Below are 15,863 nucleotides of genomic sequence, written 5' to 3'. Positions count from 1 at the left end.
GCAGAGAGCAGAGAGCCAGAGGGGCTCCTCCACCCACTCCTCTGTGGCCCTGTGACCCAGCAAGTGGCTGTCCACAAAGGCCTATTGCACCAAAGGACATGATCAAGGGAGGGCCCGGCACTTCGTGGGCTATTCTCTCCTTGTCGCAGCCTGAGGACAGTGGTCCTAGGCAGCCCAGAGGGGGAGCTGAGGGCAGTGCCAGCCCAAGCCAGGCCCTGAGCTCTCTCACTTTCTCCGTTTTACAGACGGGGAAACTGAACCTCCCCAGTCAAGGGCAGAGTGGAGTTCCTACCTGGGGCTTTGGCTTCAGGCCATGGCTGTGTCCTGGAGGAGGCCTTGGCCCTCTGAGGGTGGTGACAGCCGAGAGGCCCTGCACACAGCTCTCCCCACCTGGGCTGAGCGCGTCGCAGCCTGGTCAGGACAGGCAGCAAGCATGGCTCAGAGTGGCAGCCAGCTCCGGCCCCAGGAGGGCTCCTGGCCCAGGCAGGGCCTGGCATGGGCGGAAATGACCACTTGCTGCCTGGTGGGCGCCTCCCAGCCACCGCACCTCCGGGAGGTCACTCATTGGCAGTTAAAAATCTATTGTGACTTGTCAGAAAAATGAATAAATGGGCATATTATTTTTTCATTCCAGACCTCAGCATCTGTTTGTCTAATCAGGAAGGAGAGCGGGGAAGTCAGCAAGGGCTGCCTTGCACGTTTCATGTAAGTTTTCCTCTGTCAGAGGAGTTTAAATGGGTAATGAACAGGCTGTGGTGATTTGAAATATAATCCCATTATGCTGACGAGATTACAGGGCTTCGAGACTTCACAAATCACTCTTAGGGCTTTTATAGCAAACACCACCCTGTTGGGACTTTGCATTTAAGCAGAGGTGTTTGGTGGGAACATAACATGACAGGCTTAACTCTTTCCTCCTCCTGGGCTGCTTTCCCAATGGCAGGGCCCTCCTCGGTGGCACCTGCAGGATCTGGGGTGCTTTGGCCTTCGTGGGCCAAGAGGGACAGAGGCCAGCTGGGCGGGGGGGTGGGGTGGGGGGAGGGAGGCAGGGGGCAGGTGGGAGAGCTGACCCCGCCACTTCCCAACAGCCTGGCCTCAGTGAGGGATGCTGTGCCCTCTGCTTGTTACCTCACGTGGAGAGTGAGATGGGGGTGCGGGATGGGGGCCAGGGCCATGCGCCAGGCCTCCCTCAGCCCTGTTGGTGAAGGCCAGCGGTGGCTTCTGGCTGTATTCTTGCACCCGTGTGGCCCCCTCGGGGGGCTCTGGGACACCTGGTGGGACACTTGGCACTGGCCACTCCATCACATACTACAGGCCTCCAGGCGCCCACAGGTCCCCCACGGAGCTTCCCTGGCACTCACTCTGGGGTGGCCTGGGGGTCACCTGCCCACCTCCTTGGCCTCACCACATGGTGAGCACATCCTGACTGCTAAGTCAGAGCTTTGCCCTCCTCCGCACACCACCCCCCGCCGCCTCTGATGTTTTGCCACCTGAGCTGGGGAACGTGAACCCTAAAAGCAGCTGACAGGTTTTCAGGGACACAACAGCTTCTTAACCCATGAAGAGAAGACTCAGAGGAATGTCAGTGTGGCCTCCAAGCAGCTGATGGGGCATCTGGGGCAGCAGGGACACCGGTCCTGGGGCCCAGGTCGCAGGTATTAGGAGGTGGCTGGCACTCAAGGTGGAAAGGGGGGTCTAACACATGGAGGCTGAGGCATGTCGGGTGGGTTCTGGCGCACCATCTGTGAAGGCAGCCTCGGGTGAGGAGTGGGCCAGCAAGGAAAGGCACTGACCCAGGGATCCCTGGGTGGCGCAGCGGTTTGGCGCCTGCCTTTGGCCCGGGGCGCGATCCTGGAGACCCAGGATCGAATCCCACGTCGGGCTCCCGGTGCATGGAGTCTGCTTCTCCCTCTGCCTGTGTCTCTGCCTCTCTCTCTCTCTCTCTCTGTGTGTGACTATCATAAATAAATAAATAAATAAAAATTTAAAAAAAAAGGAAAGGCACTGACCCGAATGGCGGTGGGTGCCCCATTGCTAGAGGTGTGCAAGCAGAGGCTCCAGGACTCTGGAAGGGAGCATGCACTTGCTTGCATTTGCTGCCCCAAGACAGGAGGCTGGACTAAATGGCCTCACAGTATTTCTTAGAATTCTTGCTTAGAAGTGGAGAAGCTCTGGCAAGTTCTGGGAAGCAGAAACCACCGGAAGGAAGGTGGGGCTCACCGTGATGGAGACATTTCAGACGTTTTCTAGAAAGGTCTGCAGAGGTCCTCTACTCCAGCACCTTTATTTACAGAGGAAGAGATGGAGGCCCCAGGGTGGCAGCGCCCACCCTCAAGTGCCACCAAATCACTAGCTGTGGAGGGCAGAGCCCGGCAGTTAAGAGCGGGACTGTGGTGTCAGAGCAAGAGGACTGTGGTGACCCTTCTGAGCCCAAGAGGTAATGACAGGACCTGCCACCAGTTGCCTGTGGGGGTTCCATGGGCTCATGGAACCTCATTTGTAAGGGGCCAGCACAAAGCCTGCCTGGCCTGCTATAGGTCCTCAGACCATGGGGCTCCAGGGACCACGGCCCAGGTGCTGGGCTGCCCGAATGGGGGCAGGGCCGGGGAGGGTGGGGGGAGTCCTGGTTGAGAGTTACCATATCGGGATGGGGGGTGGTGCTGCAAAGAGCCAGGTCAGGAGATGCTGCCGAGGGCAGAAGGGGGGCCCGAAGGGTCCCCGGTTTACCTTGGGTATGCTCAGCCCCTGCTGGTCCAGTCCATCCTTGAGGAGCTTCTGATCTTATCCTCAAATCCAGGGGTGAGGTGAGAGAGAGGAGCTGGGGAAAAACTGAATTTAAATAGTCTTGATATTTGGTTTGAACTGGGTGGTTTTACAGTTTCCCTCTCAAATTCTTCCTTCTGGTGGGCAGATAGGCTTTATGTAAACTGCATGTGTGCTGTATTTCACAAGAGGGGAATGGTGTTGATTTTGTACTTGAGGGAAGTGAAGATTTCAGTGTCACCCCTGAGTGAAGAGGGTCATCCTGTCTTGCTCAGAATTTAAGGAGGCCCATGGTGCATTTGAAGGACCTTTGGAACCACATCAACTTCCAGCAAATGCCACTACCCAGAGCAATCCACATAGTCTCGAGTCAGGATAATGTACTCAAAAGACTTCAAGAATTCCAAGCAATATGCCAAAGATGGTATTTATGTGACTTTTATTTTAATATCATTTTAATATTGAATATGTCACAAGATTTAATGACCAAATTAGTCATTTACATTTTTCAAAGATATCTAAATATAAAATTGCTAAAAATTCAAATACAGATAGATAGCAAGCTACAAATAATATTTCTTTTGTTTCTGGGGTGGGTCAGAATGGAAGACGTTAGAAAAGGATGCTTCTGTTGGCTAAACAAAGATCAGAATGAAAGAAGAATTCATTAAAATGCCCCCAGTGCAAAGAAACACACTCAACTTTGAGATGCTGTTTTCAGCACATCTCTTCCTGTATAACAATTTAAAAAAATTGTTTGAAATGCAGGTCCTTGGTGAAACATCTGGTCCTCGACCCTGGCCGGGGACAGTGTGAAAGGATGTCACCCTGGGAGGGACCCTGGAGAGGCGGGTGAGGACCGCAGAGGCATCTGGTGTGGCCAGAGGTGTGGCGTTCAGCAGGTGCTTGACCCTTGCCTGCCCCCCCCCGCCCCCCCCCCGCCAGCAGTCAGGACCCCATGCGAGCAGGCTTCCCTCTGCCCAGCCACCTCTGCTCACCAACGCCCCCCGCCCCCTCCGCTCACCCCAGGGAGAAAGAGCAGCTTCCCACTTGCTCAGACCACGAGGCAGGTCCTGTACGGAGAAGAAGGGGAGTGGAGGCCCTTAGGCGTCGGCAGAGACTGACTCTTCCAATTCCAGGTAAAGTCCACATGCAGGTCTAACTGCTAGCTGAAACATACACTTGCTATTGAAGAAATGGAAAAAACTACTTGTGGCTAGGAGCTCGGCGTGATCTGAAAACCAGCTGTCACCCCACTCTCCCAGAGCCCATGCCTGACCCGCAGTCCTGTGTCCCTAAAACCAAGAGGTTCAGGGACGAGCTGAGGAGAGGTGGCTTCTGAAGGGAAGGCCCGGGACACACATCACCAGGCCCCTCCATCCTAATTTTAGTACGATACAAGTCTCAAAGCAATGCACTCATTTAAACAAATGGCATAGTTAAAACTATTGATTAAGCCCTAAACATTTCTTCTGAGAAATGGAGCCATAGCTTTTCCAATCTGCCTGTTCAATATGGGAACAGGTTTTAAGGAAAATGACGTGACCAATCCTCTGCCCCAAAGAATGGCCTGTCATACCAACCATGATAAAGAGTACACCTGTTTATTAAAAGGAAAAAAAAAGAAATGTACATTTTTTTTGTTAAGAAATTTGATCAAGTTGCAAGGAAATGGGCATGGCTATGTACATCCTCAGGCAGGGCCGTCGGGCAGTGAAGATGGCTGGGCTGTCGTCTGTGTCGTGTGTCATCGGGCCCCCTGACACTGTTAATGCCACTGCCGCTCAGGCTTCAGTCCCGTGGAGGCATCCCTAGCTGCATTCCCCAAGAGCCCCCGAGCCTTGTGCCCATGCGCCAGGGGCCAGCCTGCCCCCGAGGATGCAGGACATCAGGTGGGCTCCAGGGCCACCTGGCCCTGGCAGGCAGGCAGGCACTGAGCTATGGTGACAGATTGGGGCTGGAGGCCCGTGTCATTGCTGCCCTGATTTCTTTTCCTTCTGGAAGCTGAAGCTTGTACGTCTGTTCAGTTTTCTTTGTTTTTGAGCAAAATAGTCAGCCCGGGCAGTGCTTGCTCGTGATTCCAGGATGTAGTTAACCTAGAAAGCAAGAGGACACAGCCCAGTCGCTCGGCAGCCACTTTCCGTTCACTTGGGGCAAAGAAGAGAAGGGCCCTGAGCCAGGCTGGGAACCCCAGAGCCACCAGGTGCTCTCTTGAGTGTAGAGTCACCACAGCAACCGGGCAGGTTGGGACGGAGCCCACTTTATGACAGGAGAATGGAGGATGATGTGGGAGAGGATGTGTGGCTGCTGGAGGCCTTTTGGTGGTCTGATTCCATGGGCCATGTCTCCTTCTCAGCATGTACTGCCTCCCAGAAGGCTGTGTGCTAGGCTTTTTGGTTCTGCTCCTCACCATGGGCCTGCACATAACTACCCTGTGCCCCCCTTTTCTGGTCTGAGAACATTGCAGGGATGAAAAACCAACTGAACCAAGGCTCTATATTCAGCCTCCCCTGGTGGGTACAGAGCTTCCAGCAACGGGATTTCATTTACTGCCCACGAGCATCCTGCCAGCCAGGGCTCACATGATGAAAAGCAGCGAGGCTCAGGGAAGAGGGCTGATCTGAACAGGATCACCCAGGGGTCAGGGGCCAGGTAGGGAGAGGGGCTGTGAAAATCCTGTGTGAAGAGTGCGCGGCCAGGCTGCCCCTGGGTAGCAGCTGCGCAGTCACTCTCTGTAGCACCCCTGGCACCGAGCACCTGCCACGTCTGAGCCTGGCTCCATGCTTGGTTTGAGAGACAGACGGAAACAGAAGACTTGGTCCTTGCTCCAAAGAGCTCACTGCCTAGTGAGTATCTAACAGCACGACAAGTGTGACACCAGAGACAGAAGGAGCACGAAAGAATGGGGTAACTATCGGGGAGTGTGGGGCAGGGAGATCTCGCAGAGAAATGACTGAGCTGGGTTTTGAGAGATCAGTAGGGGTCTGGGGCAGGGGAGAATGGGCAAGCATCATAGGGCAGCAGTGGAAGGCAGCAAGGGGAGGTTGGGGGAACCGAACTGCTTATTGCCCAGTCCCGGTGGGGTGGGAAGAACTGGGAGAAGGGCGGTGGTGCTGGGATCGGACCTGGGCCCCAGTGCAGAGGATGAACCCCTGGCTGGGCAGCACGGTGGCAGCAGTGCTCCTGGAGTGCTCTTCAAGGACTAACTCTGTAACCTTCACAAGAGCCTTATGAGACAGATGCCACTACCATCCCATTGTGCAGATGAGAAAATCAAGGCACAGAGTGGTAATGTTTACTCAAGGCCACAGAGCCAGGATCACCCTTGATTCCCACACCTGTAGCTCCCCAGGCCTCTAGCCTCCCTGAGGTGCTCCCACCTCAATACATTCCTTCCACTGCCCCTGCCTGCCTCTGGCTGGAGCTTTTCATGAACAAACACCTTTTCACTCTCAAATATCTCTAAGTAATGATCAGAAACCTGAATATTTTTGACTACAGAGCCCTGCCACCACCTCTGCTGATTCTCCCCCGAGGGCCATGTGTCCCACTCCGAGTAGGAGAATGACTCTGAGAAAGCAGCCACGGGAGCACAGGGGAGACAGTGTGGGATGCCTCACATGGGCTGGGGCTCCAACCCTGTCCCCTCCAAACTTTCTGCTCTGATAGTCACCAGCAGCAGGCGTTAAAGGCTGGTGTGTGAGTACAGAAGGCCTGACATGCTTGGCCCACCGCCTCGCTGAGTTACCAGCTGAAAGCAATAAATCATGAGGACCGAGGGGCTGGGCTGATGATTTGGGACACTACAGACAATGTATGGAAATAAGAGGGTTTACTGTTCTTAATAAGAGCAATCTTTGGATTATATTGTTTGCACACTCAGTCAACCTCGTGTTCTCAGTGTATTTTTGGCACATACAACTTGACGAAAGCATTTAAAATTGATCCTTAACTAGCCAACTATCTCCCAAATTTATTATCTTCAGTGCTTTGTGATAATCACATAGATAATTTTAATGGAAGATTAATGTAATAATCAAAAGATAAAAACGCCCTTTGGTCTGCCATTAGCTGGTTAATATGCTGTGGCTTAAAACTTGCACAATTTTATGCACTATAGAGTGTTTCACTTTCAATGCATTTTACAGCTTAAGGCATAAAAATATAGGGAGTTTTCATGGTCAATAAAGCCACAGCCTCCATCACTCGATCACAAGAACCCAATTTGAAGAGACCAATGATTCCTCTGAGATTCATCTCGAAGCCTGCAGAATTAGGGACCACACATGGCTTAGCTTGACAATGGCTTGGGGTGGAAGGGACTCTTTGGGGCTGGGGTTCGAGCTGAGGCTCCACCCTTACACACTGCAGGCCTGGGCCTCTGTCTCCTCATCTACAGAATGGGGACATTAATGTCTACACTCTGCAGGGCAACACTGAAGACTGAACAGTTATGTAAGATGTCTCATATGCAGTTGCTCAATAAATGTGAGATATTAATATTTCTACAAGAGGGAACGAGATAAAATCTTTCAATGGAGAGTTGCCTGCCTGTTCATCACAGTTTCTTGGACATTGGCCTCTGGCCCTTAGCTTTTTCAGTTTCCATTCCAAAGCTCTTGTTTTATGTAAAACTCCTGAATTCTAGAAACACCACATGCATTACTTGAGTCTAAGACTAACTCCTGGGACAGCCTCTGGTGGAAACATTTCTGCCACATTCTGGGACAGAGGGCTGGGGCCTCAGTCACTTGGTACTGGTGCAAAGCTCACAGACACTGTGGGGATGGCAGAGAAGGCTAAGTATTTAAATTGCTATAAAAATCAGAGACAGAAAAAGTGAAATTTAATCTTCCATCAGGATCATGACCATTAGCTCTCTAAGTAAATCAGGCCTGGGCATGCTGTGACTCTCCTGGAGTCTCCAGCATGATGCAATATTTCTACAAACCTTTTCATATGAAAACAGACATTTCAGGGGAGGCGATAGGCCTCAGGGATTTTGCAGAAAAGCATCTGCTTCGAGGGAGCATTTGGTCCTGTAAAATGATTTCTCTGCACTTGCTCTTGCAGAGCCTCATACTGAAGTCATAAACCCGTGTTTCTGTCATCAATCTGCTGTTGTGAAAATTATTTTGATGTCAAACACAGGATTATAATTTTACTAGAATCCTCAAGTCTTGTATATTTTAATGCTGGCTATAAAAAAAAGGCCAGCCCCTGATGGGGTAATGGAATATTTCTTTACCTGGTCCCCGAGCACTGAACAAGTTCAGGTGACAATCTGGCAAGTAACTCTTTGCTTGCTGGCTTCAGGCTGCCCCATGACTCACCACCTGGTCTGAGGGGGGCTCTGGGTCCTAACTGTCCCCCCCAGAAGCTTTATCTTTTTCATTTTCATCTACTATGTTTGGAAATCTTTTGCAGCCATGAGGACTGGCCTCAAAATGTCTCTGCAAAACAATGCCATTTTGTTGAAACCTCTCATTCAACTCCTCAAAGGCACACACATCCAGGGGGTTAGGAGCAAAAATTTGGAAGCTGCCAAACCTGGGGTTAGGTCTAGTTCTGCCAGTCATGGTCCTGGCTAAAGTTTCTTTATTTCTGAGCCTCAGTTTTCATCTACGAAATGGGAATGATGTTACATTACTGCCTTGGAGAACCATGAAGGTTCCGTGAAAGAGGGTAGCAGGTGCTTAGCTCAGGTCCTGTCCTCCGCACTCAGTACTGCTTACTTTTTAAATTTTTCATTTATTTTAGAGAAAGCTAAAGAGAGAGCACAAGCAGGGGGAGGGTCAGAAAGAGACGGAGAAAGAGACTCCATGCTGAGCACAGACCTCAGTGTGGGGCTTGATTCTAGGACGCTGAGACTATGACACGAGCTGAAATCAAGAGTTGGACGCTTGGGCACCTGGGTGGCTCAGTTGGTTAAACATCTGCCTTTGGCTCAGGTCATGATCCCAGGGTCCTTGGGATCAAGCTCTACATCGAGCCTTGCTCAGAGGGGAGTGTGCTTCTCCCTCTCTCTCTGTCCCTCCCCCTGGTTGTGGTGTCTCTCGCACTCTCTCTCAAATAAATGAATAAAATCTTAAAAAAAAAAAAAAAAAAGAGTTGGATGTTTAACCGACTGAGCCACCCAGGCACCCTCGCTTAGCTACTTCCATTATTATTACTTGATGGCTTTCACTCTCAAGAGGAGAATACTAACCTAGGTAGGTCTGCCCTACCTCATTTGATCTGTGTTCTAACAGCCCTTTGCTGGGGTGGTGCGTTGTACCTGCTACGATCTCCATTTTATAGGCAGAGACACTGAGGTCCTGAGAGGTGGTGTGACTGGCCAGAGTCACACAGCTACGGGTGGGGGAGCCCCCTCTGCCTGTAAGTCTTGCTCTGCCAAAACAAGCAGTTCTGTTCTATCTGTTTTATCTATGTAAGATTCGGCTTGAAAAAAAGGATTCTCAGTTTGGAAGAGTCTGAAAACCTCCAGTCCAGGGCAACTCAGAGTGTGGTGCACAAACCAACAGCCTAGCAGCAGCTGGGAACTTCTTAGAGATGCACAGTCTTGGGCCCTAACTCACATGTCCCAAACCAGCAAGGCCCCAGGGGAGCTTTTTCCTCAGCCTGTCCCCACTTTGCAAGGTTCTGTGTGACCTGGTTCTCTGCTCCAGCCACACAGGCCTGGGGGCAGCCCCCAGCCTCTTGTGCTTGCCCTGCCTCTCTGTCCCTTCACAGGCGGCTCCCTGTCTGAGATGCTTGTTCTCTCTCATCTGGCGAAGTCTGTGCTTTATCATCCATTCTTCAGGGTTCTGCTCGCCCGGCGCCTGCCCGCCTCCCCACGTATACCTACCCCTCCCAACCCCCTCGCCCCGGTCCCTGTGGCACCTCTGTGACTGTTTAACAATCTTTTTGTAATTTAATGTTTAATGTCTGCCTCTGACAGAGGAAGAGCTTTCTGGCGGCAGGTCTGTCACTGGAGCATCCCAAGGACTAGCCTGGTGCACAGAAGGCACTCAGGGAGCACTGCTGAGATATGGGAACACACGATTGTAGCATAAAGATGAGTATGTTTAGAACAGGTTGCTAAAATTACCTCAAATACATTAAGTATTTACCCAATAACAATTTCCTCTGAGTCTGTTCCAGGAGCCTCAAGGAACTTCTGATAATGGACAGGAGGAAATACGTGGTGCTTGAAAAGGACAAATAAACGAAGAACAGGATTGGGGTGGGGAGGAAGCTAGGGGGGCCTGCTTTGGCTGAAGGGGGAAGAGGGTGGCTGACGTGTGGTGTGGCCCTGAGAGTGTGGTGTGGCTGCTCCCCACCTGGGTGACCAGAGGTTATCTCCTCCTCTGCAAACCAGGCCCAGGAGCCTTGTGTAGTGCCGTGGGGAGGGGGCTGCTGCCGGCCTGAGAACTGGCTGCACAAAAGCCAGCCCTGCTCACCCAGTGCCTGGACTCACCTTGAGCACAATTTCATTGACAGTAGCAGCGTCAGATTCAAAGTAGAGGTGTTTGTAGTCGTGATTGCTTAGATACGTGAGTTTAAATATTGCGTGACCTGGAAAGAGACAAAGAAAGAAAAGGCAGTGTTGAGGGGGTTCTGGTGAGTTCCCCTTGGAGGAGCCCCCACATATTCTCCCCTTGTTGTTTCAGTTCAAGTGAGAACAAGTGGAGATGGTGAGGCTGACTGTTCCTAGGAGCAGTTCATTTTTCTCATCACAGGCTGGAGAGAAAATGGAGAGTAAAAAAAGAAAAAAAAAAAAGAAAAAAGAAAAAAAAATCAAATGGCTAGTTAGGTCTCATTCCTCTCTGTGTTCAGGGCAATGCCCCATTAAGGAAGGCTTTACAGAACTACTTCTATACAACGGGTACAGGGAAAAAGTGGCATTTTTAAGGCAGAAGGCCAGTTAACTCCATATTGTTATTCTAAAAATAAAATAACTGTGCTTGAAGCCAAATAAATGAGCACAGGAAGGACAAAGGCTGCTGGTAATGCTATCACGAGGCTTCTCCATAGCCCTGGCTACTGTGGAGATAGGGGAATCCTGGTCTTGTGCCCCTGTGTGGAAGCTCCTCCTGGCCTCCAGTCATTACCCTAGAAGGATGGCACCTCACAGAGTTGTCTGACCTCAGGGGGTCAGATCCTCTGAATGCACAAATCTCTCCCAGGACCAAATTTTTTCATGCCCCTTTCCCACCATCTTCAGAATAACCTTGTCATAACCCATGCACAGGCCAGCCCACGGCAGGTCACACTCCCACCAGCGCAGGCCTGGCAGTTCCTCTCTCACTGATCTGTCTGGAAAATGCCGATCTTGGGTGACTCAGCTCACCTCCTTGGGCAAGTCTTCACAGCTAAACTTCTAGGCACCTTTCTCATGCAGCTCCCATACCATCTGTGGTCTGTCAAAGAAACCTGCTTACTATATTGTGACAGGTGACATGTACCATGGCCTGTCCTTTGGGCCAGACACACCAATCAGATTCCCTCCTCTAAACAGACATGGATGCCACTCTCAGTCCCAAACGAAGCCCTCCCTGGCCCAACAGCACATGATGTCCTTGAGTTATGGGAGACCCTACGGCCCTCCAAGAAAGTCTTCTTTCTCTGCAAGCTATTTCGAAGTTGGTTTGCCTTCCTGGCAACCAAATGAGCAATGCTTCCAAGAGACACGTATACAATACTCAGTACTAAGTTCCCAGACTCAGGAGCCGCTGGTGACACCCTCAGAAACAACCTTCCTTAGTCTGCTCTATAGATCTCAGTGCTGGTGAGATTAAGCATATCCTTTCTAACAGGACTTCTCATCCATTTTCCTTTTAATTGAGGCAGCACTGGTTATAGTTATTAATTAATAATATGTCACCCATATTACTGTAAGTTCACCTCTTTCCCGGAGAGATCTTCTTGGGGACTTTATTTACAGTAGCTAATTCTTCAGATCTCCAAAAATAAACTGATATATGTCGTACATCTGTGGCCAGAAAAGTTGAGCTGCTGGTATTTTATCCTAGAAACATCATTATGATATACTAATTGTGACTATAAATTGTATATTGAAAAAATTAGCTAATAGTTTCTGAAAAACCTCACTTTCAGTCACTTGACAAATTTAACCTGATTTTAAATAGTGGTACTAAAATGTTAGAATTCTTAGCTAGAAGCTAATCATTCTGTTAATATGTAAATTATCTGCTTCTGATAAGAAAGGGAATCTCACATAAACAGATATATCTGTATGCGTGTGTTCCTTGATTTTCACAGGACCCATTTTGGAAGAGTAGAGTCTTGCTGGTGATATCACTGTGTCAAAGAACAATGCAGCTATGTGTTGGCCATGCTGTGACCAAGCAGACATCCATGAAGGTCACAGGGCTGGGAAGGACAAAGAGACCCGCCCTCCAGGAGGCCTTACTGACACCTGGCCATAACAGACACAGACACTGGGGCCTGGGGCTAGAAAGGACCAGAAGGTCTGAGGGAGGCCCGTAGACCTGCAGCTTCAGGGTTCACTGACCGCTCTGATAAGGGATCTCATAAACTGTCTACACCACCTGCTCCCACTTGTCACTGACAAAAACCACACCAAACCTCAAGATGCTAGATCATGTTTTGCCCAAACAACTGAGGTGTTACTAAAAACCTTTTCTGTACTCTTTAGGTAGAGCCAAGTCTATATGTGGCATATGTGATCTGCAGTCTGCACTGGTCTGGGAGCCTCTGGATACCCTGACGCTGTCCTCCTAGGATCACACTGCCTGTGGGACATACTGTGGGCTTATAGAGCGGTGGCCTGCAGCTCATCCGCACCACAGTCACATGAAAAACAAACAAGAGAACATCCCAAGTCAAGTCTCCTGGAAGGCTGCATATTTGGGCCAGGTGAACACAAACACACTAACATCTGTATTTTGCTGCGCCTATTTCCTTGCCTGTCTCTGGTGTTCACTCTAGAGCCGCAAAGAAGAGTTAAACTGAGAGGAATGAAGAAAAGTTCGCCACTCACCATCTCTCTGAAACCTCTGATTTATTTGTCCTTTCCAGGGAGAGCATTCATGTCAGAGAGAGGAGAACACTGAGAATCTTATCTGGAGTACTTGGATTTTCATTTTAGCGAATCAGCCCTTTTGTGATTATTACAGAGCCATAGATGTTAATAACTGGGATAAGGTGTGGTGAGATGGCGACAGCACACAGCCCTTTCTTCCTCTGTGGGGGAAATTTCGAGGGATAGCTCTAGTGCATAAGCTCAGGTTAAACTCAGCCACCACAGCTTCCACCCCTACAGGAGCCATGGGACATGGGGTCAACTCAATCCAACAGAATTTTTGCTGTGAGGACTCTTCTCTCATTCCAGGGATCTGTTTAGCCTGGTGGCCAGAATAGCAGTTTTCCTCAGTTCAGGCCCCGCCAGCAGCAGAGTTTTGTGCAAGGGCCGGAGGAATGAATAGAGTCAAGAACCGTGAGTGCCACGAGGATGCTAACTAAGTGCACGTTGCTGCTGTGGAGACCCCAGGTGGAGGTGGACAGCCCCGTCAGGGACAGTTTCTTGGAGGAGCTGACATTGGAGCAGTCTTAAAGGAGGATGGGAAGTCAGCTGGGTAAAGGTAGGGGTGGGGAAGAATGCAACAGAGTCAGGACAAACGTACAGGAGCAAGAGGCAGCAGGTGTCTGGGGAGATCGGAGCAGATAAAGCCACATGCAGTGGGCAGGTGGGGGATGCCAGACTCACCAGCTGAGGGAGTTGCTGGGGGCTGTAAAGCTAGGCAGGAAAGTAAATGGTCAACCTGTGCTTTTGGGTGTTCCTTCTAGATTCCCAGGGTGAGGAGGCAGGGAGATCTGCTGCCACAGCCGCTCAGGTAGGAGCGTATGTGGGCGGGTGTGAGCTGGCCAGAGGCAAAAAGGATGCTGAGAAGGAACTGGCTTGAGAACCATAGAGGAGGTAACAGTAGCAGGACTTGGGGAATTTTTTTTTTTTTTTTTTTACAACAGAATAACAGCTAGTAAGCAGGATTCACACTGGTGTAGTTTCATCTGGTCCAAAACCTATATATTAAGCTGTAATAAGTTAGTTGACCTCTTGCTGGGAACAAATCTATCAATAAACAGGGGTCATACATGCTACATGGTAAATTTCCACCTGAGGAAGTAGCTAAGAAGGAACCACTGGCATTTCAACACCGATTGAACAGGATAAAAACAGAATAAGGAAAGTCTGTTATCAAACACGTTCTCAGCCTTAGACACCTCCAGGCTCACCTCAGGTAAGGGGGGGAAGAGGAGGCTCCTTAGCTGCAGCCTCCCAAGGCATCTGTCCTGGGATGCCAGAGGGAATCTGAGCTGGGCAGGTTATCCTTGAAAATTTAAAGAACATCAGTTTTCATCAGAGGGGGAAGCCATAGGTGCAAAGTGTCTTTGTAAAATTGTCAGCTGCGAAAAAATTGTGTATCAGTATGATTGAAAGGGAAATGCAAAATCTAATATTCTAATCAGTCCGAATTATTTTGCTTGGGTTGTTAAATTTTGTTTGGAGACTAAAGCATGACAAGGGCCTGGGATGCAGAGGGGTAAAGTGTAAGCTCTGGACTCAGGCTGAGGGTGAACTTTTAGCTTCACTGTGTTTTAGCAGCAGGACCTGGACAAGACACTATTTCTGAAGGCCCCCAGATCTGCCCCCAGGAGTCTCACGTAGCACCCAGATAGAGCAAGGCTCAGTGGATGGTGGTAAACATTCTTACAACTGTGATGGAACAGATATTTGAACAGAAAATCCCTGTTACTTTTAAGATTTTGTTTTTTAATTGGGCTGCCTTTAAGTAGATTTGGTTTTAGAGTTGTAGGAATAAAATGCAGTAGAGTGGGGCATAAAATAGGCATCTAAGCACTGGTCACATGCTCAGGGCAGATACTGAAACTATACATTTGCTCCTGGATATGTAAAAATGTATTTACATTATGTAGTTTCAAAGTAAAACAGAGAAGATGGAATGTAATACTGAACAGAAACTAATTAGCAACACAAATGTCAGAAGGGGAGTCACTTGAACTCTTGTGCTCTAATTTCCCTTCTGTGTTATGAATTTTAACTTAAATAAGAGGCTGTGCTGAAAAAATAGGTCCCTCTGGTCATTCGGGGGGAACGACCAGAGATCATTACGAAAAAGCTGATGTCATACGATTGGCCAGCTTAAGCAAAGAGGGACAGCAGCTCCTCTTTGCCTGCTAGGAGTGCTTCCAGGTTGCCTCCGCACACAGAACACGGAACGGAGGTTACAGTTTGAAAGGAGCCTCCTTCTAACATAACCTGTCAGCATTGACTGTGGTTGGCAATGACTGGTCGAGCTGCATCTTTCAAATGGAGCCTGCAGCTCACCTTTGTCTAAAATGACCAGGTGTCACCACTTGTCAGGGAAGCCAAAAATGTTTCATTTTCTCCTTTTCCATTAAAGTATAAAATATATTTAAAAGTTCCTAGAAACTTAAGAGTGAGAGGAAAAACCTCCACACTACCTCCATAATGCCAATACCTGGCAGAGTGATATCCATAATCTCTTTTCTAGTCATTCTCACACATCTGTTTTCACATAGCCATAATCTGATGGTATACCAAAATTTGGGCCTTTTTTTTTTTTTTTTTTAACCATAGCTCTTTCCATGTTGGACATAGTCTCAACTATCATGTTTTCCTTTCCTTTTTTTTTTCTTTTAAAAAGATTTTTAATTTATTTATTCAGAGAGAGAGAGACAGAAAGAAGTAGGCTCCATGCAGGGAGCCTGACATGGGACTCGATCCTGGGTCTCCAGGATCACAGGCTGCAGGCAGCGCTAAACCGCTGCGCCACTGGGGCTGCCCTCAACCATCATGTTTTTCAACGGCAGCATTCTTTTGCAAAGTGGATGTGTGCCGAAGTTCATGCTCTCTTTCACAAGCATGTAAAATATTTGTAAAATTGCCAGTATTATCAATAAAACTATGGAAAGTATCTTTGAGGATTTGGATTATTTCTCAATTCCTTTATATCAGGCATGGATGCCTTTTAAAACATTTTTAAGAGGAGAATTCTAATTTTATTGAGAAGGAAACACATTAAAAAATGTGG

The 15,863-nt window shown here is 49.2% G+C and overlaps 1 protein-coding gene across 9 annotated transcripts in view; it reads right to left on the bottom strand.

Annotated features, from left to right (window-relative positions):
• Positions 1-4,348: 4,348 nt before the first annotated feature.
• MAPKAP1 (MAPK associated protein 1) overlaps positions 4,349-15,863 on the bottom strand; it is a 252,740-nt gene continuing 241,225 nt past the window's right edge. For all 9 annotated transcript variants that reach the window (XM_038549349.1, XM_038549353.1, XM_038549352.1 and 6 more), the window contains 2 exons: positions 10,223-10,320; positions 4,349-4,859 (listed from right to left, as the gene is read on the bottom strand). In XM_038549349.1, coding sequence (XP_038405277.1) covers positions 4,734-4,859; positions 10,223-10,320 — 224 coding nt within the window. In that variant the 3' untranslated portion in view covers positions 4,349-4,733. The remainder of the gene's footprint in view (positions 4,860-10,222; positions 10,321-15,863) is intronic.

This window comes from Canis lupus, chromosome 9 (genome assembly GCF_011100685.1).
Source record: "Canis lupus familiaris isolate Mischka breed German Shepherd chromosome 9, alternate assembly UU_Cfam_GSD_1.0, whole genome shotgun sequence".
NCBI classification, from domain to species: Eukaryota; Metazoa; Chordata; class Mammalia; order Carnivora; family Canidae; genus Canis; species Canis lupus.
Note: the sequence above shows the minus strand (reverse complement) of the source record. Positions and strands in the feature narration are given on the sequence as shown.